This window comes from Juglans microcarpa x Juglans regia, chromosome 4D, assembly GCF_004785595.1.
Source record: "Juglans microcarpa x Juglans regia isolate MS1-56 chromosome 4D, Jm3101_v1.0, whole genome shotgun sequence".
Lineage (NCBI taxonomy): Eukaryota > Viridiplantae > Streptophyta > Magnoliopsida > Fagales > Juglandaceae > Juglans > Juglans microcarpa x Juglans regia.
This window is the reverse complement of record NC_054600.1, coordinates 35,038,654-35,063,332: the sequence shown is the minus strand read 5'-3', so window position 1 is coordinate 35,063,332 and position 24,679 is coordinate 35,038,654. Positions and strand designations below refer to the sequence as shown.

Below are 24,679 nucleotides of genomic sequence, written 5' to 3'. Positions count from 1 at the left end.
CAAAGGAAGGTGTGTCAGAGGGCTTTTCTTAGTTCCAACATCTTTGTGGTAGGAATCATATAATATAGCATCTTAGATTGGTTTGCAAAGATAGCAAGAAGCTAGAAGTTGTATTATTTGTCAAATTGGCTTGCTTCCAGGGATTTTGGTGCATGGATGTATCTGAAATATATATATATATATATATATTTTTTAGTCTGGACGCATGCGATATGCCATTTTGTTCTTCTTTTGACTGAATGTATGTGTCTCTTTAAAAATAGGAAAAATTATACTTTTCACCGACAAACTACAGTCTATTTTTCATCAGTATCCTAACCTACATTTTTAAAGGTCAGATTATTGTTAGTTTAAGGTGCGAATATAAACTTTTTGTAATTTAGAAAATTGGTGGTAGTTTGTGGTGAGAACTTTAATCACTCTTATATGTATTATCGCCTTTAGCAAATTTCCTAGTTACTTGCTAAAAGCATTGGGTCTTTTCATGGTGGAGTTGAAAGCTTGTTGTGCTTTTTGCTGCTTTACTAAAAAGTTGAAGCATTTGCTCTGAATTTGCTCATAGTCTAACCTAAACCTCAATTTTTTTATTTGGATATTGGATATTTCCCCATTCCCGTTCTCAATTGTTATAATTGCCCCACATTTATCGGTAAACTTGAATCCAGAGCTTTACTGTTACTAATGTATCAGATAGACTGGCCAGTAGATTTTCATCCTGCTGTTGTTCGAATGCGTTTTAAAATTGGTGCAGTTTGATTAAGTATATGGACAAGGAAAATTCTATACACCACACTACCATCTCACTTTCATCCCACTATGTAAGATGTGATACATTTATCACTATTAGATGATCCTTTATTGGATGATTTTTTATTATTTAACGGTGATAAATGTATCACATCTTATATAGTGAGATGTGAGTGTGTTGTATAGTATTATTCGACAAGGAAAATCCAAATGAATTCACCTTCTCCTTAAAGATAGGGAAATAATGTAGTGGGTTGCCTTCTTTACAGGAAGCCTTTGGTCTTAAAGGTCATTGCTGGAATCGTGTCTTGTGCCACTGCTAGACCCGAGTGCCAGTACCATCCGCATAACCCTTAAATGTCATCACCATCCCAACTCTTGGGCAGATCCCTCGTCCGATCCAAGCCAGGATCAAGAACTTATCCTTTTTCTTCCATGGCAGGATCGGCAGTATTCATAGATGCACTACTTCCTATAATGGAGGTTCTAAACCGTTCGTTTAGCATGCATCTCATCTCATATAAGTTTCATTTACAGAACTTTTCCACGCTTTGCTTGCAATAAAGTAGATGCTTTGCTCTGTTCATGTCTAGCGTGTCTTATCATGCACAGATGGAAGTGGTACAAAGCACTAAAATCTTTCTACCTTTCAACATTTTTCTTTCTCATTTCTCAGGCAAGTTCAATTTCTTTATTGGCATCCCAACTTTTTGATTAAGTGAGCGTCATTTAAAAATAAAAAAGGTGAGTAACCTTTACGACTTTCCCGACTTATAATATAAGTTCGAATTTTTTTTTTTTTAGCCTACTGGTGTATTTTATCTATATTGAATCATTGAGCCACCAAAGTTGCAGAAAAAGGTAATTCCGTTTAACCCATCACTATGAATCGGTAAACAGCAAGCTTCCTTACAATAGGAGAGATTTTCTGATGGCTGCCAAACATTTACCAAAAAACAAACTACTTTCCAATGGTTTATTTACAAATCTAAATTGAAAGGAAAAAACAAACGAAACAATTACAGACGAAGACGAAGACCGATAAGCCTCGACCTCACATTACACGGACCACGAGGGTACAAGCCTTCTCCATCACTCTCTCTCTCTCTCTCTCACATTTTCTTCCCGAGCTTGGAATTTCATCAGTGGGGTAAACAAACCATTGCTGTCGGTCAATTACGGCTGCTTTCGAGGTTAAACTGTGTTGAATTTTTTTATGAATAGTAATGAGTTAATATGGTGAAGTGAATTCTGTGAAATTCATCTAAGATAAGTTTAGATATATTAGAAGATTAGGATGAATTTAGATATATATATATATATATGAGAAATTAAAAAAAATTATAGATCTTATGTGTAAAGAGATGTTAAATTGAAAAAGATTGTGAGTCTCACGTGTAAAAAGATTTTGAGTTAAGATGAATTTAATGATTTAAAAGTTAAGTATTTAAATATTAAAAAAAGGTTTAAATCTTAACCGAAAGTTGAGAGCCGTCAAGTAACCAAACGCGCTACGACTTTACCGTACGGTCCCAAATCTTTTTCTTTTTTTTTTTTCTTAGAAAACAAGATTCAATGCTGAATGGTTGCGTTTGAATAACGAGATATTCTCAAATATTATGAGAATAATAGTGAAAAAGTAATGATAAAATATTAAATAGTAATAAAAAAATAAATAAATAAATAATAGTAAATTATTCTGAAAATACGGTGTAATTTGGTATTCTCAGTACGTCTAATATTCTTCTACGTGAGCGAAAGAGTTTTCAGATGCTCAAGTGAGCCCTCTCTGTTGCAGTTGGTTCTCTGTTATCTTTCTAAGACTTAAGCTTTGACCACCCAATTAAAACCCGCCATCTGGACAAAAGCACCGACATTGAGGACAATGATCTCCCAGAACAGTTTATCTCCACTTGATGAAACTTGTCGTCAAACTAGTAGTCGGTTCAGATTTGTCCGCGTTGAAAGTTAACGTGTTCATTGCTCTGCTTCACATAGGCTTCACCTGGAAACCGTGAGTCGGCTTCACTAATCACGAAAGATCCTTCATCTTCCTCCCTGTTTCCAAACAGTGCTGCCTTGCCTCGCTCTCTCTCTCTCATCAGATCGGTGAACACTAGCCAAAGCTACTCCGAGGTTCAACTTAGCAAAAATCTCCAAAGTACAAATCCATCACTCTTTATTCCCCAAAACCTTCAAATCCAATATCAATTCCTTTTCTTCGTCCGTTTGTTTTTTCTTCAATTATTCCGTTGAAAAAATAGAATCTTTCTTTTGCAATAACTCAATTATTTATATCATTTTTAATATCGACATTTTTTTTAACTAATTTTTTCTTGATTTGCAACAAATCAAAGCCTCTTTCAATCTCTATCAACATGACCACCGGAAACCCTTCATACACCAGCCCAAAACCCTGCAAGCACCTTGCAGATTACAAGCTCAGCCACGGCCTGAGTGGCTATAAATACCTCCAAAAGTACCTCAAGACCACCCCACCTGGGAGAACAAGTGTCGAGAAACCCGATACAAAGATACCCAGATGCATTTCTTGTGATGGTATTCAAGGTAGACTCTATTTTTGCCTGATTTGCTCCTCGGTCTCCTGTTTGGACCATACCCTATTGCATACCCAGTCTGAGAATGGTCATGATGTAGCTGTGGACATTGAAAGGGCTGAGCTTTATTGCTGCGTGTGCTGTGATCAGGTCTACGACCCTGATTTTGATAGGGCTGTAATGTCCAAGCAAATCATGGGCATCCCAAGAGGTAAGAATGGTGATGAGAGTATTGGAGAGAGATTGGTTAAGAGGAGGAGGTTGGGCTCTGGTGTAGGACAGGAATTGGTGGATTTGAAGATATCTAAACATTTAATTTCCTTGAGGGATCGGAGGGCGAAATCTTGTTATCCATTGGGTTTGAGGGGATTAAATAATCTGGGGAGTACTTGTTTCATGAACTCCGTGTTGCAAGCATTGTTACATGCACCCCCTTTCAGGAATTACTTCTTGAGTGAGGGGCATAATCATGAAAATTGCCGGAAAAGATCGGTGGATCGGCTATGCTTAGCTTGTGACATTGATGTTATTTTCTCGGCTGCGTTTTCAGGTGATCGGGCACCATATAGCCCTGCTCAGTTTCTTTACAGGTTTGCCATTGCTCTGCATGTGCCTCTTTGATTCTCGCAAATCTTGCTGGTTATGAATTTAAATAGCACGATTTTGATGATTACTTTATACCGAATATTCAAATCGTTATTTGATGGTTGATCGAGCTTGAGCCTCCTCAGCAGATCAACCAATTGGATTGAATTTAATGATTCATGATCTATATTTTTTGGAGCATGTGTTATCCGATTCAAAGTTACATGATGAGAATTCTTTTCATAGATTTTGAATAAAGTTATCCATATTGTTGTGAACGTCATTTTTGCATCACCTGTTATGTGTTTGGAGCTGGATCTGCACAGTTTAATTCAAAGCTGCACGGAATTACTTACAATGATGTCATTGGTTTTGTTCGATGGGATCCTGGATCTGGATATTTTATTAATTCTTTAGCTTTTTCTTTCTTTCTTTTTTCCTCCATAAATAATTTCTGGAGATAAAACTACTCTGAAATGATGAAACTTTGTTTACGTTTCAAGTTGGTGGCAGCATTCAGCAAATCTGGCAAGTTATGAGCAGCAGGATGCTCATGAGTTTTTCATTTCAGTCTTAGATGGGATCCATGAGAAAGAGGGCAAATCAAGGAACCAAAGTAGAGGTAATTAAAATTGGACGTCTATTAGGTTTATTTAATTCCCAAGAAAAAGGAGGTTTGTCTGGTTCTTAGTCATGTAGTATCTATCTACAATTGAGAGTTTGGACTGGATGTATCCTATTAAGTGAATGAACAGACAAGTTTTCGGACATAACTAAAAAAGTTCCTTAAACTTTTTGAAGTAGTGCAGCGAAAATGTGGGTATAATTCACTAAGAAGATGGATAGTTTTGTTTTGGTTCTTAGTGGTTATGCCTCTTATATAAATCATTAATATTTTTTACAGATAATGGAGATTGCCAATGTATCGCTCATAGGGTATTCTCTGGACTCCTGAGATCAGATGTCACCTGCATGACCTGTGGATTCACTTCAACAACCTTTGATCCCTGTGTGGACGTCTCACTTGACCTGGACACAAGCAATTTCCGTCCAACAAATATAGCTAACAAGCCCATCAAACCGGATGGAAACAGTAGTATGTCTACTCTTCTTGGTTGTTTGGATTTGTTCACAAGGCAGGAGAAGTTGGGATCAGACCCGAAACTTTACTGCCAAAACTGTCAAGAAAGGCGAGACTCTGTGAAGCAAATGTCCATAAAGAGGCTCCCATTGGTGTTGTGTTTGCATATTAAACGATTTGAGCATTCTCCTGTCAGAAGAATGTCAAGAAAAATTGACCGCTATCTGCACTTTCCTTTCTCCTTGGATATGACCCCATATTTGTCCTCCTCGATTGTCAGAAACAGATTTGGGAACAGAATCTTTGCTTTTGAGGGCGACGAGTCAGACATTTCTACAGAATTTGAGATTTTTGCTGTGGTTACTCATGCAGGAACGCTTGAATCCGGCCATTATGTTACTTATCTACGCTTGAGAAACCAATGGTACAAATGTGATGATGCTTGGATTAATGAGGTTGATGAGGCAATTGTGAGAGCTTCACAGTGTTATATGATGTTTTACGTGCAGAAAATGCTTTACCACAAAGCCAACGAGGATTTGAGTTGCCTGCCAATCTCCCCACTGAGGGACACATTTATTCCCATTCCTGGATGTTGCTGAAGAGCGTTTTAACCGATCAGGGCTGACGGTTGGCAGAGCATGAAATGGGCTTTCAACGCCATTGAAGGCCAGTTAAAGAGTCAAGAAAAACCAATGAGAAGGGGCAAAAGAAAGACTTCCTAATTGTTGATGGGAGTTTTACAGCTTGAAAACTTGAAATCAATTGGCCTGGAGGGCATGAACATCATCATAATGCACTGTTTGTCAAGGTTAAGCCATAATCACCCGACATACAGCCAGTCTCTTGTGCAGCCATTTAACAACATTTTGCTCAAGATTCTTTCACTTTGCAAAATAAAACTTCACGACTAAAGGCGTTCTATTTTAATCTGGATTCTACTCACGGTTGGTCTTCAATTTGTGATTGGCCACATAAATGATGATTGGTTTCGGGGTGTTATCCCATTACCCTGCCATATATGTCCTAAACACTATGAAATTATGAATGTTATGCTCATTTTATAGCAGTCTCATTGTCACGCTGTTTTGTAAAATATGAATTAGCTTTTCTCTGTAGAAGTAGAAATCACAGGGCAAGTTCTCATTGCGCACGCTTCGGGGTGAACAGTTTTCTCTTTCTGATAGATGGAGAGGAGAGTAAAGAAACATTAATGAGAATGGCACCAACTGTTTAAAGCATTGTGACGCGTCCCTATTATTCCGATACCTGCTCAGGGATTAGTGTAAAACAAGTGATATTTGAAGTTAAATGATCAAAATATCTCATTTTTTGCATTGTACATTTTCAGTAAATGGAGATTCTCATTTTCCTTTCTTTTTTTACTTCTAATGTTTGTTGTTTTCTTCAGATTACCACAATGCTAGATAAACTGCTTCCCCAACCTTGGTATTAGAACTCCGTGCACTGCGGGCTTTGTAGACGAGTTTTTCAATTCACTTACAGAAGGCCAATATCTTAGAGGCGTTATGGGAACCACAGCTAAACCAAAAAAAAAAAAAAAAAAGAAAAGGGAAGAAAGAATGGTGTGAAAGCGATATAATTATTTGTTAAACTCGTGTTTTGACTCTTTACACAGCCACAAGCAGCAAGCATGAGGCGCTCGGCAGTGTCGTATTATTAGGTTGCTTTGCGGTTCACCTAAATGAATTAAACGACGTGTTAACGACGTCACCTATGGATGGAGAAGTCAAACATGCAATTATTCTACAAACTGTGTCCAATAATTGTTAACAAACCATAAAATCATCTTTACTAGTTACTGCTGGCTGGCGTGCGTGCTACAATTTTCAGCAAGACTGGCATCGACATGTGTGTGTGTGCGCGCCTGTGAAACAAGCAATTGTGGCTATAATTGTTCGAAACTTTCCTATTAAAATTAAATTAGATGGAATGAGATATCTCTATATCCAAACGGAATGTTATTGGTTAAGGGTTTTTTTTTTTTAATCCTTATTCTTTTCAAAAAAAAAAAAAAAGCTTGGCGCTTTCATATTTGTTTATTTCCAGTAATTTCTGACGGCTGAAAATGCTTTGATCTTATCTAACTAGTAACTGTAGATTTTGGGTGCTTGGTCTTTCTTTTATCTTCTTCTCCGTCTCTTTCTTTTATTTATTTATTTTTTTTCAGGCTCACAAACAAGAAGTAATTTGTTTTCTACTTGTTAATGGTTACACTGGCAGTAAAGTAACAAACTAATGGGTTGGGTTGAAAAATAGGGTTTTTACCGTTTGGTTGGTAAAACAAAACCTGTTGTCAGAGATCCATCTGCAACCTTAAGACTTAAGAACTACCACATTTCTGATCTGCCTCCAAATAAATCGCTTCCCAATCTGAGACGTGGCTTTGGAAGGAATTAGAGCGAAACTATATTACCAGTCTCTTTTCAAAAATTACTTGCTTTAAGTCAAAGTTGGTCCAAGCAAAAACCAGAACCCAGTTTCAAAATCTCGATCTTTCCTGAGGAATTTCCATCTGTTTGAAGAAGCCCAGTTCAGGAAACAGAACTCAGATCAGAAATCTTATTTTATTTTCAATCTTCTCTGGTGTTGCCCATTTCAGTAAATGTTGTTCTGTCGAGCTGGGTGGCTGTTGACTTCTTGTTTTTCAAGAAATATGGTGTCGAAAACACAACTGACTTCAGGAATTTCTATTTTTCCTGAGGAAACTCGATCACTTTGATATTTCCAGATCAGGAGACATTGATTCGTGAACTGGATTTTTGTTGTTTTCTCAAAGTTTGTATCAGAAGAAGTTAATAATGGTAGAGGACGAGAATCTCGAAGAAGCCTCTGGTGAGACTGAGAGGGAAAAAGAGTCCCAAAAGGATTTTTGTGGTTGTTTTTGCATTCCAATCCGTTGGTTTAAAATGCTTGCCTCTGAGATGCATTGGAGTTTTGTATTTGGGGTGGTGGTTGTTTATGGAATAAGTCAGGGATTAGGTGGAGCTCTTAATCGCGTAGACATGGAGTATTACATGAAGGATGTCCAGAAGGTGCAGCCTTCTGAAGCGCAGATTTATACAGCGATAACTTCCATTCCTTGGATTGTCAAGCCTCTCTGGGGCCTTCTTACCGATGTTCTTCCAATTTTTGGGTATCACAGGCGGCCTTATTTCATTTTAGCTGGTAAATGACACATCATATAACTTTCACCTCTAAAGTCATTCTTGAATATGCAATTTAGCGTTATGGGATCTCGCTGATATGTTTATAGTTTACCATAAAAGCGTCAAATTTAGAATCCATTTTGAGTGTTCAAAATGGAATTAATTTCATTCTATAATTGCTTATTTTAGTGAATAAAAATTTGTTTCCACGTTATTTCACTGAATTTTCAAATTGTTAAGTAACAAAGCTAGATTTATATATTTATTTATTTTTGTTTCCATGTTAGTAACAACGCTAGATATCTGCATTTTGAGCATGCTAGTTCACTTTTGATCGGATGGACATTTTTTATTGTTTAAAATTTCAAAATATTGTGCCTTGCTTGCCTGTGGATGGTCTTGTTGTTAGGAGTTCACTATATGAGTTTCTTCGTCATATTTTATGCGGAAGCATTTATTGGATATTTTGTGAAAAGTGATGATGATGTGAGCAGAGGTTGCACCCCTAAGAAAGATTTGTCATTAAAGATCGAATCATCTTATATTTAGATGTACTTGGGAGTCATGGATGATTGTTTTATCAACGTGGGCTTCAATTGTAAATGAGTGACACAGAAAGAACATGGATAGGAACCCATTTTCGGTGGAAGGAGATCCATGAGTCTGAAACAGAAGCAATAGTAATAAGAACATTCCTAGCTTATATTTACTCTATATTCTTGTTCATATTGTTATCCCTGCAATCATCACAGGGGTTCACAATCGATCTCTATTTTTGGTTTATCCAATTAGACTATTCAACTAGCAGTGACGTTTTCCCCTTGTCCCTTTAGTGGAAACTATAATGACAACAGCATCTATGTTGAGGAATTCTCATATGATGTGCAATGTGGTCACTTAACTAAAGTACAAGAAGCCTAAAAGGGGGAGAGTGAAAAAGTAAATTCTTGTGAGATTTTCATTTCAAGTTTTATATTCTTAGACCTGATTTGTCCATAAGATTTTAACAAAAGTTAGTCCTTTAAGTAATCTATTACACGAAGGATTGATACAGTTCTCTCATTAGACAGTTCTTGTTGTGTAATTCAGGTTTTCTCGGTGTGATCTCCATGCTCTTGTTAGCATTGCACGAAAAGCTACATCTAGTATTGGCCCTACTGTCATTGACAGCGGGAAGTGCTGGGGTAGCAATGGCAGATGTGACCATAGATGCCTGTGTGGCACAGAACAGTATTAAACATCCTTCTCTTGCAGCTGACATGCAAAGCTTGTGTGCGTTGAGTTCCTCAATTGGAGCACTAGTAGGATTCTTCATAAGTGGGATCTTTGTTCACCTCATAGGCCCTAAGGTTATCCTCATATCTTCAAATCTAAAAGCTATTTTATATTTTTCATATCTTCAATTTAAAAGTATCATTTATTGTATTTTTCAGTTTTTTCTTTTCTTTTTTCTTGGTAGGGGGTCTTTGGCTTGCTGACTATCCCAGCTGTACTTGTATTTTCAGTTGGAAGTCTGCTTGACGAGCCTTATATGCCCAACTTCGCATACAGACAGGTAATCTTTACCCCCGTGAAATCTTTGATCCTTTTAAGCTCAAAGTCTAATTATATGGCTGGACTCAGGTAAACCAGAAGTTTCTAGATGCTGTCAAGGCTATGTGGACAACACTGAAATGCCCAGACGTTTGGAAGCCATGCTTATATATGTACTTATCCATTGCATTGAGCTTGGATATCCATGAGGGAATGTTCTATTGGTACACCGACTCAAAGGGGGGACCCTCTTTATCTCAGGTATTTGATCTAGCAATTGTCATTAAGCAATTCCCAATCGTGAAGACAGCCAAGGGGAATCTAAAACCCACGAGATTGTTGAACATTATGATAGTGTGAATTTGGAATATGGAAAGAAGACAAAGGAGTTGCAAAGTGATAGGTGATAGTGACTTCCAGCCGAAATTCACTCTCAGGCCTTGGCGGCTATTGCAGGAATATAGAACCTAGTCCACTATATTTTTTATAAATGAATTTATGCACACACCACAGTAACAAACATATAGATGAGATGCTGTGTCATCTCCGAATTGCACAATATAAGACATGATTGATTATATGTTAGAATGGTTTAATTTTTCTGGGCAAGTTATGATCTAAGGGCTCGATTGTTTTCAGAGATGAGATTAAAGTTAAAAAGTTGAATAAAATATTGTTAGAATATATTTTTTAATATTATTTTTGTTTTGGGATTTGAAAAAGTTGAATTGTTTATTTTATTTTGTGTGGGGATTTGGGAAAGTTGTAATGATGAAGTGAGATGAGATGAGATGAGATGAGATGTTTCCTGAAAACAAACGAGGCAAAGTGACTAGATGAAAATCTGCTTCTAATTTGTGGCTTGATGCAGAGAACTTTGTGCATGCTAGTAAATTATGGTTCTTATGATTTATGCAGGAGAGTGTTGGCTATATATTCTCAATTGGTTCAGTTGGCTCCCTCTTGGGGGCGATCCTCTACCAGAATGTTCTTAAGGATTACCCCTTCCGAGACTTGCTCTTCTGGACTCAGCTGCTTTTTGGTTTGTCAGGAATGCTGGATTTGATCTTGGTGTTGCGATTGAATTTGAAATTTGGCATGTCAGATTATTTTTTCATAGTTATTGATGAAAGTGTATATCAAATGATTGGAAGGCTCAAATGGATGCCTCTTCTTGTCCTCAGCTCAAAGCTTTGTCCCCCAGGTATTGCAGGCACTTTCTTTGCTCTGCTCATGTCGATTGACAACGTCGGAATTCTCTCAGCATCATGGGGAGGAGGCTTCCTCCTTCATATATTGAAGGTTACCCGAACCAAATTCGATGGTCTATGGTTGGCCATATTGATTCGGAACTTGTTGAGAATTAGTCCACTTTGTCTGCTGTATCTGATACCCAGAGGTGATCCGAACTCCTCCATTCTTCCAAGTGAAGTTTTGGGTACAAAAGAGGGGATTGAAACGCAAGAAACTGAGAATATTGAATTGGTTTCCCTCATAAATGATGTTGATGTCAAATAGCTAAGTACAAAGTTGTTCAGAGCGAAATATTCTTGGATTTTCAATTACAAGCATATGTAGATGAAGCTAAAGTTGCAAGCTTGGGGCTGGCGAGGTGCATTCTTGAGATTACGTGGGTAGCCCTTCTTTATGATTGTAACATTTATCTTCTCTTCAGTCTTTCCCTCAGACTTTTGTTGCAGAGTTTTTAAAATTGATGTTCATAGAATATTGACCGGATGAAAGACCAAAAATTTTTGATACCGTTATTGCTCTTTCACACATGAAGCCTAATGTCTAGTTATATGTTAAATTGGTACAACAGGTTTTCGATCTTTCCTTTCAACCACTGCATGTATTCCTGTTGAATTATCAGCCCACTTTCGTCATGAATATTGTATTTTTGTTTTTCATTTTTATTGTATTTTATTTCGCGATAAACAAGGAAACAAATCCCTTCAGTTTCCGCTCTAAGCGGTGTACTACTCTGTTTTTTTGCTACTCGTAATCGACATTTAAAAGGTGCATGGCCAGCCACGTGACAAAGACGTAATAAATCAGTGGACTCTTCCTCCTGATGATTGGTATAGATAGTTCTTGTTGTGTAATTCAGCTTTTTCGGTGTGATCTCCATGCACTTGTTAGCATTGCACGTAAAGCTACATCATGTATTGGACCTACTGTCAATGACAGCGGGAAGTGCTGGGGTAGCAATAGCACAGAACAGTATTAAACATCCTTCTCTTGCAGCTGACATGCAAAGCTTGTGTGCGTTGAGTTCCTCAATTGGAGCACTAGTAGGATTCTTCATAAGTGGGATCTTTGTTCACCTCATAGGCCCTAAGGTTATCCTCAAATCTTCAAGTTTAAAAGCTATTTTATATTTTTCATATCTTCAATTTAAAAGTATCATTTATTGTATTTTTCAGTTTTTTCTTTTCTTTTTCCTGGTAGGGGGTCTTTGGCTTGCTGACGAGCCTTATATGCCCAACTTCGCTTACAGCCAGGTAATCTTCACCCCCGTTAAATCTTTGATCCTTTCAAGCTCAAAGTCTAATATATTGACTGCATCTCGTTTTAAACATCGTTTGAGTCGGGGTTTTGGCCTGTTACATTTTCATTCTCTTAGCTAACCTTTTCTCTGGTCAGGTTGTATTAAAACTTGCCGAGATAGGAGATGAGTTCGACCACGTAAAAAAGAGGCGAGAAGGGCATTAGAGGAAACAATAACAAAAAATTAATTTTCATTAAAATAATGAGAAGAAAATAAGAGATTCCATATAAACATTTATCTGGGCAAAATTACCAGAAAAAAAACTCCTGAGTGATGATTGTCTAACTTAAAAAATAATGTAATGAGTTTCAAGGGGCGAAATTATACAAGGATCTGACTGGGAAAAACAGTAAAAATTCCAGCAGAGTTTTGCTTGGTATTTGTAACAGCACCACTTTACCGACCCAAGTCGTCGAGGCTTGAGGTAAGTTGAAGGGAAGAACTTTGATCCTGGGATTGAGGGCACAATGGATGAAACCCAGGCTCATGCATGTCATGTGGAAGCTCTGGCAACGGTGCTTCAAGCCGAAGAACCTTAATTACTTGCCCTGCCTTTGGCCTTTTCCTGTCGTTAGGTTGAGTACACCATAATCCCACAACCAACAAACGTTTTATTTCATCCTCGTGAAAATTCATGCCCAATTTCTCATCAGCTGCTTTGAGAATATCTCCTGCAAGGTAGAGCTCCCAAACCCACGTCACGAGTGAGACATGAAATTCTCCATCCTGAAAAGTTCTCCTGCCGCAAGAGATTTCTAAAGCCACTACTCCAAAACTAAACATGTCTGATTCTTTACTGGCCCTCCCTTCATTTGCATATTCCGGGGCCAAGTAGCCATAAGTCCCTACCACCCTACTTCTCCGAGGAGTCAACCTCGGATCCACCAACTTAGCAACCCCAAAATCACCAAGCTTGGTGCTGAAATCTGTGTCCAACAATATGTTAGCAGACTTGATGTCTCTGTGAAGGACACAGTACTGCTCCGCTTCTTCATGGAGATAATGAAGGGCTGAGGCCAAGCCTGAAACTATCTTGTATCTGGCATTCCATGGGAGCGCTTCTCCCTTGCCATAGAGGTGATGATCGAGGCTGCCATTAGTCATGTGCTCGTAAACAAGCAAGAATTCGCCTTGCTCATGACACCACCCGATGAACTGAACCAGATTCCGATGTATTAAACGACTAATTATCTTCACCTCGTTGATGAATAGAGACTGAGAGTGTTCGGATTCAGTGAGGATTCTCTTCACAGCAACCGGGCGTCCTAGATCGGACAATGTTCCTTTGTAGACTTGGCCAGACCCTCCTTGTCCTAGCTTTCTATCCTTGGCAAAGCCGTTGGTGGCTGCTAATAGTTCTAGGTAAGAAAATTTCCTAGGCAACGCTCCTCTTTCAAGATTTGTACTTATGGAGGATTCTGAATCCGCGTCATTTCCATGGCTTTGATCATTGCCGATTCTCCTCCTCTTCAGAACTAACCAACTGATGATGCTCGTCAGCAACATCATAATCAAGAAACCCGCAGCAACAGACGTTGCCAAAATTGTCCTCCTCATTTTATTGCAGCTTTGATTCAAATTTAAGTGAAAATCCCATGAATGAATCGTATACCGCTCATGCGTCGAGCTTGTAGAAGCTGAGAAACCAATCTTTATAAACTGGGGCAGAACCTCTTTTAGATCGAGATGGCAAGAAAGATGGGATTTACCCTTGAAAACAGGGTTTTTCTCATATGTCCAGAACACACTAAGGTTCTTGGTCGAAGCTTTGTAAGTTATCCACACGTTAGCTGCCTTCCCAGCATGCGATTTAGCGTCCCAATTTGTGTTGACGGTTGAACGGGGTGAGTTTTCACTGATTCCAACGCGCTGCATCGAAGTGTGGAACTCAACCATCACGATACGGTTCTTGGTCATGTCGGTGTCGCTGGTGGAATTGAATAATCCCAGTTCTCCACCAGCAGAGTTGGGCGGAAGCTCGTACCCAACACGAGCCAGGAAAAAGGCGAGGCCGCTAGGCCCGCTAACATTTACATTGTCAATGGTGAAAGAGAAATGGGTTGTAAAGTCGGCCCCATAACTCCCCGTTAAGCAGCTGTCCCATAGGTGCAGGGGCTTTGCATACTTAGCCCGCCCTACGCGATACGGCAAATCTGATGCGGGGAGCACAATTTTTCCGATGGAAGGCCGGGCATCGCCTTCGTAGTTGATGTTTGGATTACTGGAATCACTATCAAGATGGAAGAAAAATGGATGGGCAAAGGGGATAAAAATTTGGAAGAAAACGAAGAGAACAATGCAGGGAAAATTCAAGAAGTGAAGGCTGATCGGAGACATGGTGAATGAAAGTATGTTGTAAGAGACCATGTCAGGCGTGCTGTCTGTGTCCGGCCTGGGTGGAATGGATTCAGGAGCTGTTGATGAATATATAGACTGGGATTCAGGGGTTTTGTGTCCAAATTTAAGGTAAGACTAGGAAATCCTCATTTCCAAGAAGGATTTGTATTGTGCCGAAATAACACGTGATTCCCCACTGCGGTATGCAAAGTGCGTCGCCCCTTTCATATTTGGGCTATCATTAGAAAACGGAATGATATATGACTTATATGAGGAAAGTACTTTCATTTCGCATATGTATTATTATTAATATTTATATCACTTTGATGCTTTTGAACTTGTGTCTACAACCCTATCTTGTGTTAAGAAGGGGAACATTTACGTCAATCCGCCCCCCTAGAAGAAGAAATGCATGCGTATTCATTCATCAATTCTTTTTGTTTCTTATTTTTAACTTTGGGTTGCTTTGATTTCTTCTGAAGCGGTGTATAGGCTTTGACTTTGATAACAAGGAAGATTGCGTCATAAACCATGTAATGATATCCTATTCACCACGTGAGAATGGAGTAGAGCGTAGGTGTGGATGAAGGAGCTGCTTCCTTCCCCCCTTCTTTGTACAGTAAATTAAGTAACACATCACAAGACTTGGGAGGTTGGGAATCGACCATATACCTCGTGCGGGTGGGGTTGGACTGTTGCCGTCCTTTATTCTGTCTGTCTATCGCTGAGAATGATCGATTGGAGAATTTTCGTAATAAAAAAGAGAAGGGCGGCCTACAAGGATTTCAACTGTTTGGCAAAAGGTAACAACTAACAGGTGATGGAAGAATAATATCAGTTTAAATTTGAAAAATTTTTCGTTTCATTTTATCATTATAATTTTTTTAAATTTTTATATAAAATATAATAAATAATTTAATTTTTTTAAATCATAATTTAATATTTTTAAATCTTAAAACAATAATAATATTAAAGAATAATATTTTAACAATATATTTTTTTAACTTTTATCTAAAATTATCTCATTCAAAATCTAAACCAACCCTAAAAATGGTTATCTCCAGGAATTCAACAGTTTTGGTCTCGATTTCTTGAATTGATAAAATCCAAGACTCATGTTGTTATTTATTTATTATTGTAACTTGTGATGACCCTTGTAATTAAATTCCAAAACTGAAGTTGTTGGGTATGATCGCCTGGCTATGATCGTCGCCTAAGAATGGAGTAGAACGAGTAATGATTTTCACACAATATATTTCATAATATATGTTGTAAAATAAGAATATTTTTATAAAATAATATTAGTTTTATAAAGTATTTTACAAAAGAAAAATTCTATATACTATATTATCATTATATTTTCATCCCACTAATTAAAATATGACATATTTATCACTATTAAATGATCATTTATTATATACTTCTTTATCATTTAATGGTAATAAATGTGTCACATACTATTCAGTATGATCAAAATAAGATAAGAATATGGTGTATAATATTATTTTTTTATTAGTTTTTTTTTTTAAATTTAAAATTTAAATTTAATATATCAATACCTAATACGTAGAGAATTAAAATATTTTTGTAAGTTTATAAGTATATTTAGTATTTTCCTGTAAAATATTGTAAAAAATGACGTGCGTTTATAATTTTCATTTGATAAAGAGAGCCACCTTGTGGACAACACGTGAAGGAGTTTCATGTGAAGTGGAAAATGGTGAAACAGCGGCCGGTAGTGGTGTGGCCCTTCAAATTTTGGGGAAGAATGTCGGCCGCGCCGTGTGCTTCATCAGAGCGAACCCGGAGCGGCCACGTTTGTGCCTCTGCGCCGCCCCCCTTATTGCCTTTCCGCTTTGGTCAATAAGGTTTCTCAAACTACTCGAGTTGAGTTCCAACTTCCACGTCCTAGAGATAATTGTCAATATTTCACTTTACACAAAACAATTAATGATAAGAAGATTTTTTTTTATCAGTTTTCATCGACAAAATTTCATAGTTTTCTTCGGAAAATACGTGTTCTATTTTCACGTGTATTTACAAGAAATGGAGAATATAAAGTTGTGTTTGGTTGTTCAGACACATTTATTTATTTTAATTCATTTCAAATTAATTATCGATAAAATTTATTATTTTTTTAATTTTTTATAAAAAAATTAAATTTATTTCAATCTACCTCATATATTTTAATCAAACAAAATTAAATTTAACGTAATAAAATATTACTATTTATAATTAAACTCAATTCATCTCAACATCTAAACCTAGCTAAGTTTGAAACTATGCGCTCACTTTTTTATTTATCAAGTCTTCCATGTGTTTGTACATTCTTCTTCCTTTAACCCAAGACTTGAGTGACGCTTGTCTGGGCTGGGCCTCATCTACTTGGGTCTAAATACGGTTGTGATTAAGTTGGGCTACTATGGGCTTTAGATATATATATATATATATATAATATAGGAAGGGCTACTTGACGACCACGGCGCAGCAGATAACAGACTTGCTCTGTGACCAAACACCTCGGTCGTTTTGCCCTTATTCCGGATTAGGGTTACACTCTTCACAATCTCAGTTCACAGACTCGCTTTAGGCGCCAACCAAAGCGCTTGCAATTCAGGCTCTCTCGTGTCGGTACAAACTACAAACAGGTTAAAGCTGTAACCTTTTCACCGCCAGGTAAAACCTTTCAGTTTTCGAAAGTTTCTACGCTTTCTTCTCTGTATTGCTTTTGTTTTCTCCTTCTGGGTACTGCTTTATCGCTGTCATGGATTTCTTGGTTGGAAAGCGCCATTGTTGGACGAAATGCTCGAGTATTTTCAAAATTCCAGGGTCCGTTTCTGTGTCTTATTCCCTCCCCCCCCCCCCCCCCCCCCCAAAATTCCTCCCAATTTCGCTTTCTGGTTTTTATTGAATTGCATTCATATTTTGACTGAACCTCGGTTTTGATTATCTGATCAGATCATAGTTGGGATGTGAGGAATCAAAAGTCGTTAGCTCCTCCATCTTTTCGGAAAGAGTAGAGGTCATAGACAAATCCCTTTGTGCAATTTCTTTTCTTACATATAATGAGTTCTAATAGTAGCAACGCTTTGAGGTTATAGAAAACATTGGACAAGCCCTTTTCCACTGCTACTCTCATCCGAGACCATCTTTGAGTAGTATTGCTTCTTCTTTTTCAATTATCTTTAAGCTATAGCTGATTCAATAGAGTTTCAAGTAATAACTAGTAAGATATATAATATATTATTATATTGGCAGCATGTCAGCATCAATGTAATATATGAAGATAAATCCTTTTGTCGAAAATAGGAAACTTTACTCGTTACTTCGAATCCGTAGGAAAATCAACACAAAAACTTGTAGATATGAAATGTGATGATCTCACATTATTACTTATGTGGAACTGGTTTTTTTTTTGAAGAGTAAAATCACCTGCTCTCGCGAAAGATATCAGTGTTACTTTAGATTGGCTTGGTAAGGGGCTATTAAGCAACCTGCTACCTGGCTCCAAAGATCAACTATCAAATCTCAAAAAACTTACTGTTTTGTTTTTTAGTCTTGAAAAGTCAAGGCAGTCAAGTACTCTGAAATTCCCAATGTACCCTTACATATTCACAAGATTGTGTACCAATTCACTTGAACAACTTGATTAGTTCTCAATCTTGTGGGTATTTAAACAATCAAAAACTTGAAGTAAATAAATAGATTTGCATAAGACAACGATTGGTTACGAATGGAAACCTTTTGAAGAATGCTTCAAAGGTAAAACTCTACAGGGCAATCAAATCCAGAAAATACAATTTTATTATTTAAAAATCAAATTACAAATAAATTCTCAATTATAAAACCTTTGTATTGACTCTCTTACTTGACTAGACAAATGACCTGTTTGTCTTCTACCGCAATAGCAGCCAGAACCTCTGGTGATCTTCAAATATTGCATTTTTTTCTGGAACTCCAATGGCTGAAATCCAATCAACGATCCTCCAAATTTGGAGCACGATCACACTCAAGGAGAGATGAAAAACAATATGAAAATTTTCAAGTGAATTTTCACTCTCAAGCACTCAAAATATACTCTCAATAATTGCTGGCTAAAACTCCTTAAAGAGTTTTTAAACCGAATCCCTTTAAATATAAAGTCTGGAAAGAGTTTCAGTTGAGATAGGACTCTGCTAATGGATCAAGTCTGTCGCGAGAACGTCTCCTAACGGGTTGCTGACATTTCGCGATAACTCTTCGCTGCAACTTCTGATTCCAGTTCAACCTTCTGTTTTGGATAAGTGCAGATCCTTATGGACTCGATTTTCACATATCTGACGTATCTAAACAAACTCTAAAACTTCTAGACAAACTCAATATTGTTATTTTACATTCATCCAAAAATACAAATATAATGATAGGATAAAGTCTATCATTTAGTCATCTAGTCCTAGTCAAACTTTTGTATTTACATACTCAATAGGACATTTGTTCAAGATCATTCTTCAGATAAACAAATGAAGTCAAATTCCTTATACTAACCAATTTCTTTACCGCCGAAAGAGACTATAATAAGTACATTTTTTTTTTTGTTAAGAAGGTTACTCCTTTCCGTCTCAATTTAAAATCTTGCTATTGTTTTTTTTATTCTAATTCTTTCGAGATATCTCAATATCAATTTGTGCTATTGCAACCTTTATTGCAATTCTTGTCTATCAGCTACCTTTTTATACAACCAAAATGAACTGACTAATAATATTGATTATTTTTAGGGCCAGGAATGGGTAGCCAAACTGGTACAAGCAATGATCGATCAAGGACATACTGGACGCCAATAATGGAACGCTATTTTATCGACCTTATGCTAGAGCAGATGCATAGAGGCAATCGAATTGGCCACACTTTCAACAAGCAAGCATGGACCGACATGCTCAATGTGTTCAATGCAAATTTTGGATCTCAATATGACAAAGATGTTCTAAAAAGTCGTTATACAAATATGTGGAAGCAATTCAATGATGTGAAGAATCTTCTTGGTCAGAATGGATTTTCTTGGGATGAAAATCGACAAATGGTGGTGGCTGATGATTATGTCTGGGATGCTTACATTAAGGTACATTACTTTTCTATTTGTTCATATCGTAAAAGCATATATATTCAGTGTACTTGGGCTACGCCTTCTGTGTTTTTAAATAAAGTCTCCAATTACTTATCCAAAAAATAATATCATGAAGGCATCTAGTCCATAATTTTTAAGAACATAAAGTGCATGCAGGCTTACCCTGATGCACGCTCCTACAGAACTAAAGCAGTGCTGAATTTTAGCGATTTGTGCCTGATATATGGGTATACAACCGCTGATGGAAGATACAGCCGATCAAGTCATGATCTAGACTTTGACGAGGAAGTGCAAGGAGTAAATATGGGTATTTATCCTTTTTCCTGCTGTGGAGTTGGCTTTATTATGGGGACTGAATATGATAGTGTTGATACTGTGTTTAATAGACTAGTTTTATAATGATTTATTTATTTGCTGTTAAGCTTTTATACACATTTTGAAAAAGCTCTGAGCTGCTTGTCCTATTCGTGGTGTATGAAACTTGCACATGAGATATGGAATAATTAAGATGCAGTTGGAATTCAGTCTTACGATCTTCAAAATGGAAAGTGTTTCAAATTGTTTCTACAAAAACTTGCAGCCTAGTTGTCATGTTATATGGTTTAATAGATATGAATTTTCTTCACTTATCAAAATAAATAAAGATGACCTTTCTTAGTGAACAACCGAACATGAGCTGCATAAAACTCTAAATATGTAGGATGACTGCTCCTGTGATGGTTTGTTTCCCAGAATGTTCTTCAATGTAAATAAGGATGTACTCTGATAACCTGATATGAAAATGTTTACAATTGTTTTCTCCAAATTGTAGTTGACGGAATGGGCTGCCTTGGCCCTTCAAGTAATGAGCGAACGAGGACTGATTGGACTCCTGCCATGGACCAGTTTTTCATTGAGCTTATGCTGGACCAAGTAGGAAGAGGCAATAAGTCAGATAATACTTTCAATAAACAAGCCTGGACTGATATGCTTGTTTCATTCAATGGAAAATTTGGTCCTCAACATGGGAAAAGGGTTTTAAGGCATCGATATAAGAAATTGTGGAAGTACTATAGCGACATTACACTTCTTCTTAAACAAAATGGCTTTTCCTGGGATGAAACACAACAAATGATTGCAGCTGATGATGATGTTTGGGATGCATATATCAAGGTACATCATTCTTAATATTTTTGTTCTCATTCTTCTCTAAAGTTTCTTGACTGACATATGATATATGTAGGCACACCCGCATGCGCGGGCATATAGAACAAAAACCTTGCCAAACTACTATGATTTGCTTCTAGTATATGGAAACGAAATTGATGGTGGGATCCCCTGCGATTTACATCAAGACAAAAACCTTGAAGATGACTTATCAGACAGAAAGGCTGGTGAGTTACGACTTACTTTGCTCGACTTTGAGTTTCATAAGATAGCTTTTGCTTAACACCGATCAAATGGAAATCATATGGAGAGAGAAATTGGAACCTCACCAGTATTTATCAATTTTGCAAATGTTTAAAGTCTCTCTCTCAGATGAAACTTAGTTGTCAGTCTTCTGGTTTCCTCATCACATCTCTCCGGTCAATCAATATTTACACATGTTCTCAAGCCTATAAATCATAAATGTTTAAAGTCTCTCTCTCAGATGAAACTTAGTAGTTGGGTCTTCTGGTTTCCTCTAGTTGGGTCTTCTGGTTTCCTCATCACATCTCTCTGGTCAATCAATATTTACATGAGTTCTCAAGGTTATATATCATAGCAAGGTTCTCTTGTAATATTTTCATGGCCAAAGAGTTACAAGGATGAACATGGTAATATTCGGAAGATGGTTATAAAGTGTAGTCATGCAAGAAAGGCTGCTTATTCATTTGAGATGTCTTGAGTACTTGCCAATGCTTGTATCTTTCATTTGTTTGAGACCTTTGATGAACTCGTATAACTATAACTTTGGTTTTGTAGGTGAAAGAGAGGGAGTACAGACCCCTACTTTTAGTGATCGTACAAGAACATATTGGACACCACCAATGGACCGTTATCTTATAGATTTGTTACTAGAACAGGTGCATGGAGGAAATAAACTTGGACAGACTTTCATAACCCAGGCTTGGATTGACATGGTCACATCTTTTAATGCAAAATTCAGATCTCATCATGACAAAGATGTTCTGAAGAATCGATACAAACATTTGAGGAGGCAATACAATGATGTAAAGATTCTTCTGGAGCAGAGTGGGTTTTCGTGGGATGAAAGAAGAGAAATGGTAACAGCTAATGATTGTGTTTGGGATGCTTATACCAAGGTGAATGGTGAACCACTCTCTATTCTAATTTTACTTTGTTTTACCCTACTGCACCTAACACAAAGTGCATACAGGAACATCCTGATGCTCGATCATACAGAGTTAAAACTCTTCCAAGCTATCACAAATTGTGTGCTATCTTTGGAGAAGAACATTCTGATGGTAGGTACAGCCGTTTGTCACGCAATGAAGAACCCAGTGGTGAATTACCTATGCTGATAACGGGTATGTATCTTACTGAAAATCCTGATGGCTGCAGTGGTCAAAAGTATTATCTCGAGTCACGAGTTTAGTATGATGAGTGTGAGTTCTATTGGCTCTTAAAGCAAAATATATGTGCACCTTTATGGTGCTGGCATTAAATTCAACACAATGGGCACTCTTCTGTGGAGATTTAAATTTAGGTTTAATTCTAGAATATATTTACCGCTTCCAGTTATTGGAAGTGTATTATGTGAACTTAGGTTAACTTGAAGGAACAAAATCGTACACAATCATTTTGAACAAAGGGAACAATTAACTCGTCCTTTAAGATGATTTGTTCTCGATACGATGTGTCTAGGAATATTTTTTTTGATAGATAATAATAGAATTTATTCCAAGTAAATAGGCATAGCCCAAGTACATAGGATTTATACAAGTGAGTACACCTAGATACAAGCTATAGCAAAATAGAACTAAGGCAAAACATATTATAATTACGCATTTATGTCATTTCTAGATTTTAACAATTATAATTACGCATATGTCAGTTCCCCTCAAACCATGTGGTTTTCTTTCCTTCTTTCACCCATGCACACTTGCCTACAGCAAATTGCAATATATAATAATAAACTTTTGTTGAATGCATGATCGAAGATAAATTATCTGGATTCTCTAGAAGTTCACTTTTATAAACCTTTGTGTCTGAGGACCACATGGATGGGTTTATGTGAGCTGCAATATCCTGCATTATTTAAGCTGGTGTAAGCTAATGCCTTTAGCGTTTGTTATGCACATATTTTCTTGACACTTTATATTTGTTAATTGAGAATTGCTTAAAATTGTACATTCTGATCTCAATAGCTTTTAAACCTGCAAAACAAAGTTGTTGCTGGAATTGGATGAATCATCTTGGAATGAAATTGAACAGGTCATTTATCTTTTTGTTGTGATTAAACTACAAGTTAGATGATAGCATGAATGCTGGGTAAAGGATTTGTCCTATGTGCCGGGAAATGTATTGCTTGCTGTGTGAATCTGAATTATTTTGTTTTCGTTGTATCACATAAAATAAAATAAAATAACGGCTTTTGTATCCCATGGTTTTCCTCATTTTGTAGGTGAGCCAAACAATGACCAATCCCCTGCTGGTGATATTCCTTTGAGGATGGATCGGACACCATCAATGGAGCTCTATTTTATTGACCTCATGATAGACCATGTGCAGAGAGGCAATAAGGTTACTCACGCATTCACTGAGCAAGCGTGGGCTGATATGATCGAATCATTTAATGGAAAATTTGGGCTCCAATGTAACAAGAATCTTCTAGAAGATTGGTATATATGCTTGATGAAACAGCATGATGACATCAGCAGCATTCTCAATCGTAGTGGTTTTGTGTGGGATGAATCTCAACAAATGGTTACTGCTGAAAATAATGTCTGGGAAGATTATGTTAAGGTGCATTCCTCCCTCTCTGCTAATGCTAATGTTGTTTTTTTGGACAGCTACCTGTTAGTGCTCCACCTCCAACACATCACATAGGAGTGAGAATTATGCTTATTGAGAGAGAGAAATTTTAGCAGTTGAACAGCTAATGTTGTTGTTTTTTTTTTTTTATTATTATTATTATTTATTTTAATGTGGGATTGCAGCAATGCCTCCTGCATAATTGTACTGACTGTAAAAATGAGTTCAATGTTAGCCAAAATTATCGTTTATTGATTCTGCCAATGACAAGTTTTTTATGTATGTATGCATTATGCAGGGCTACCCTGATGCTATTTCATACAGGGGTAAATTGTTATGCAGTTTTAGCGATCTATGCAAGATCTTTGGAAATGAAGTATTGGATGGAAGACATAGTGATCAGTTTCTGGGGATGGAAATAGAAATGGATAGAGCGTGTGAAGAAGATCCACAAGTTCCAGCTGGGAATACTGAACCATGTGATGATCAGAGGAAGCGACCAGCTGAGACAACATCCAAATCACAGCGTCCTGGAAAGGCACAAAAGACTGGCAAAAGAATGGAAGAAGCTATTTCGGAGATGGCGGGTGTGGTGAAAAGGTTGGTGCATAACAAGGAGAATAAGAATTATAAATTGATAGAAAGTGCAATCGATGCTCTCCAAGCAATACCTGACATAGATGATGAGCTAATGTTGGATGCTTGCGATCTTATGGAAGATGAAAAAAAAGCAAAAACGTTTTTGGCATTGGATATCACTCTGAGAAAGAAATGGTTATTAAGAAAACTTCCTCGGTAGTAGAGTTCCTTATTTCGAGAGTGACATGATCCATTTGTCTCGACTCTCTCACTTTTGAGTAACAAAAGTGTTTTTTTGACTGGATTAGATGCTTTAGTTTGTAAATGTATTTTCTTGTTGAATTTGCAAAGAGGAGAAAAGATTTTTGTTAATATTTGTAGGAAAACAAGGATTTTGATCCGATAGAATGAAATACAGTCTATGATAGAATAACATTTAGGCATTGTTTGTTTTTGCAGATAAGATAAAATGAATTGAAA

At 37.1% G+C, this 24,679-nt stretch overlaps 4 protein-coding genes and 1 long non-coding RNA gene across 7 annotated transcripts; 4 read left to right on the top strand and 1 right to left on the bottom strand.

The window, feature by feature from the left end:
* Positions 1-58: 58 nt before the first annotated feature.
* On the top strand, positions 59-1,746 carry LOC121261620. The gene is made up of 2 exons (XR_005939934.1): positions 59-1,230; positions 1,424-1,746. It is a non-coding gene; the product is annotated as an uncharacterized LOC121261620 (long non-coding RNA).
* Positions 1,747-2,750: 1,004 nt separating this feature from the next.
* LOC121261617 (ubiquitin C-terminal hydrolase 22) lies at positions 2,751-6,040 on the top strand. The gene is made up of 3 exons (XM_041164064.1): positions 2,751-3,895; positions 4,394-4,512; positions 4,795-6,040. Exons 1-3 carry the CDS (start codon positions 3,126-3,128, stop codon positions 5,571-5,573), a joined length of 1,668 nt encoding a protein of 555 aa, XP_041019998.1. The 5' UTR covers positions 2,751-3,125; the 3' UTR covers positions 5,574-6,040.
* A 1,212-nt stretch (positions 6,041-7,252) lies between these two features.
* LOC121261616 (probable folate-biopterin transporter 2) lies at positions 7,253-11,517 on the top strand. The gene is made up of 5 exons (XM_041164063.1): positions 7,253-8,160; positions 9,231-9,490; positions 9,601-9,696; positions 9,765-9,935; positions 10,593-11,517. The coding sequence occupies exons 1-5, from the start codon at positions 7,794-7,796 to the stop codon at positions 11,190-11,192; spliced, it is 1,494 nt and encodes a 497-aa protein (XP_041019997.1). The 5' UTR covers positions 7,253-7,793; the 3' UTR covers positions 11,193-11,517.
* A 767-nt stretch (positions 11,518-12,284) lies between these two features.
* LOC121259101 (L-type lectin-domain containing receptor kinase IX.1-like) lies at positions 12,285-14,686 on the bottom strand. The gene has a single exon (XM_041160592.1). It carries the CDS (start codon positions 14,590-14,592, stop codon positions 12,622-12,624), a length of 1,971 nt encoding a protein of 656 aa, XP_041016526.1. The 5' UTR covers positions 14,593-14,686; the 3' UTR covers positions 12,285-12,621.
* A 2,361-nt stretch (positions 14,687-17,047) lies between these two features.
* On the top strand, positions 17,048-24,566 carry LOC121260802 (L10-interacting MYB domain-containing protein). Of its 3 annotated transcripts, none has more exons than XM_041162831.1 (9): positions 17,048-17,238; positions 19,317-19,657; positions 19,820-19,970; positions 20,475-20,815; positions 20,886-21,036; positions 21,608-21,948; positions 22,023-22,173; positions 23,271-23,611; positions 23,919-24,566. In XM_041162831.1, the coding sequence occupies exons 2-9, from the start codon at positions 19,325-19,327 to the stop codon at positions 24,417-24,419; spliced, it is 2,310 nt and encodes a 769-aa protein (XP_041018765.1). In that variant the 5' UTR covers positions 17,048-17,238; positions 19,317-19,324; the 3' UTR covers positions 24,420-24,566. The 3 variants fall into 3 exon arrangements, with proteins under 3 accessions (XP_041018765.1, XP_041018766.1, XP_041018767.1); XM_041162832.1 differs by lacking the exon at positions 17,048-17,238 and adding an exon at positions 17,245-17,391; XM_041162833.1 differs by lacking the exon at positions 17,048-17,238 and having other exon boundaries at positions 19,446-19,657; positions 19,846-19,970.
* The last annotated feature ends 113 nt before the right edge of the window (positions 24,567-24,679 follow it).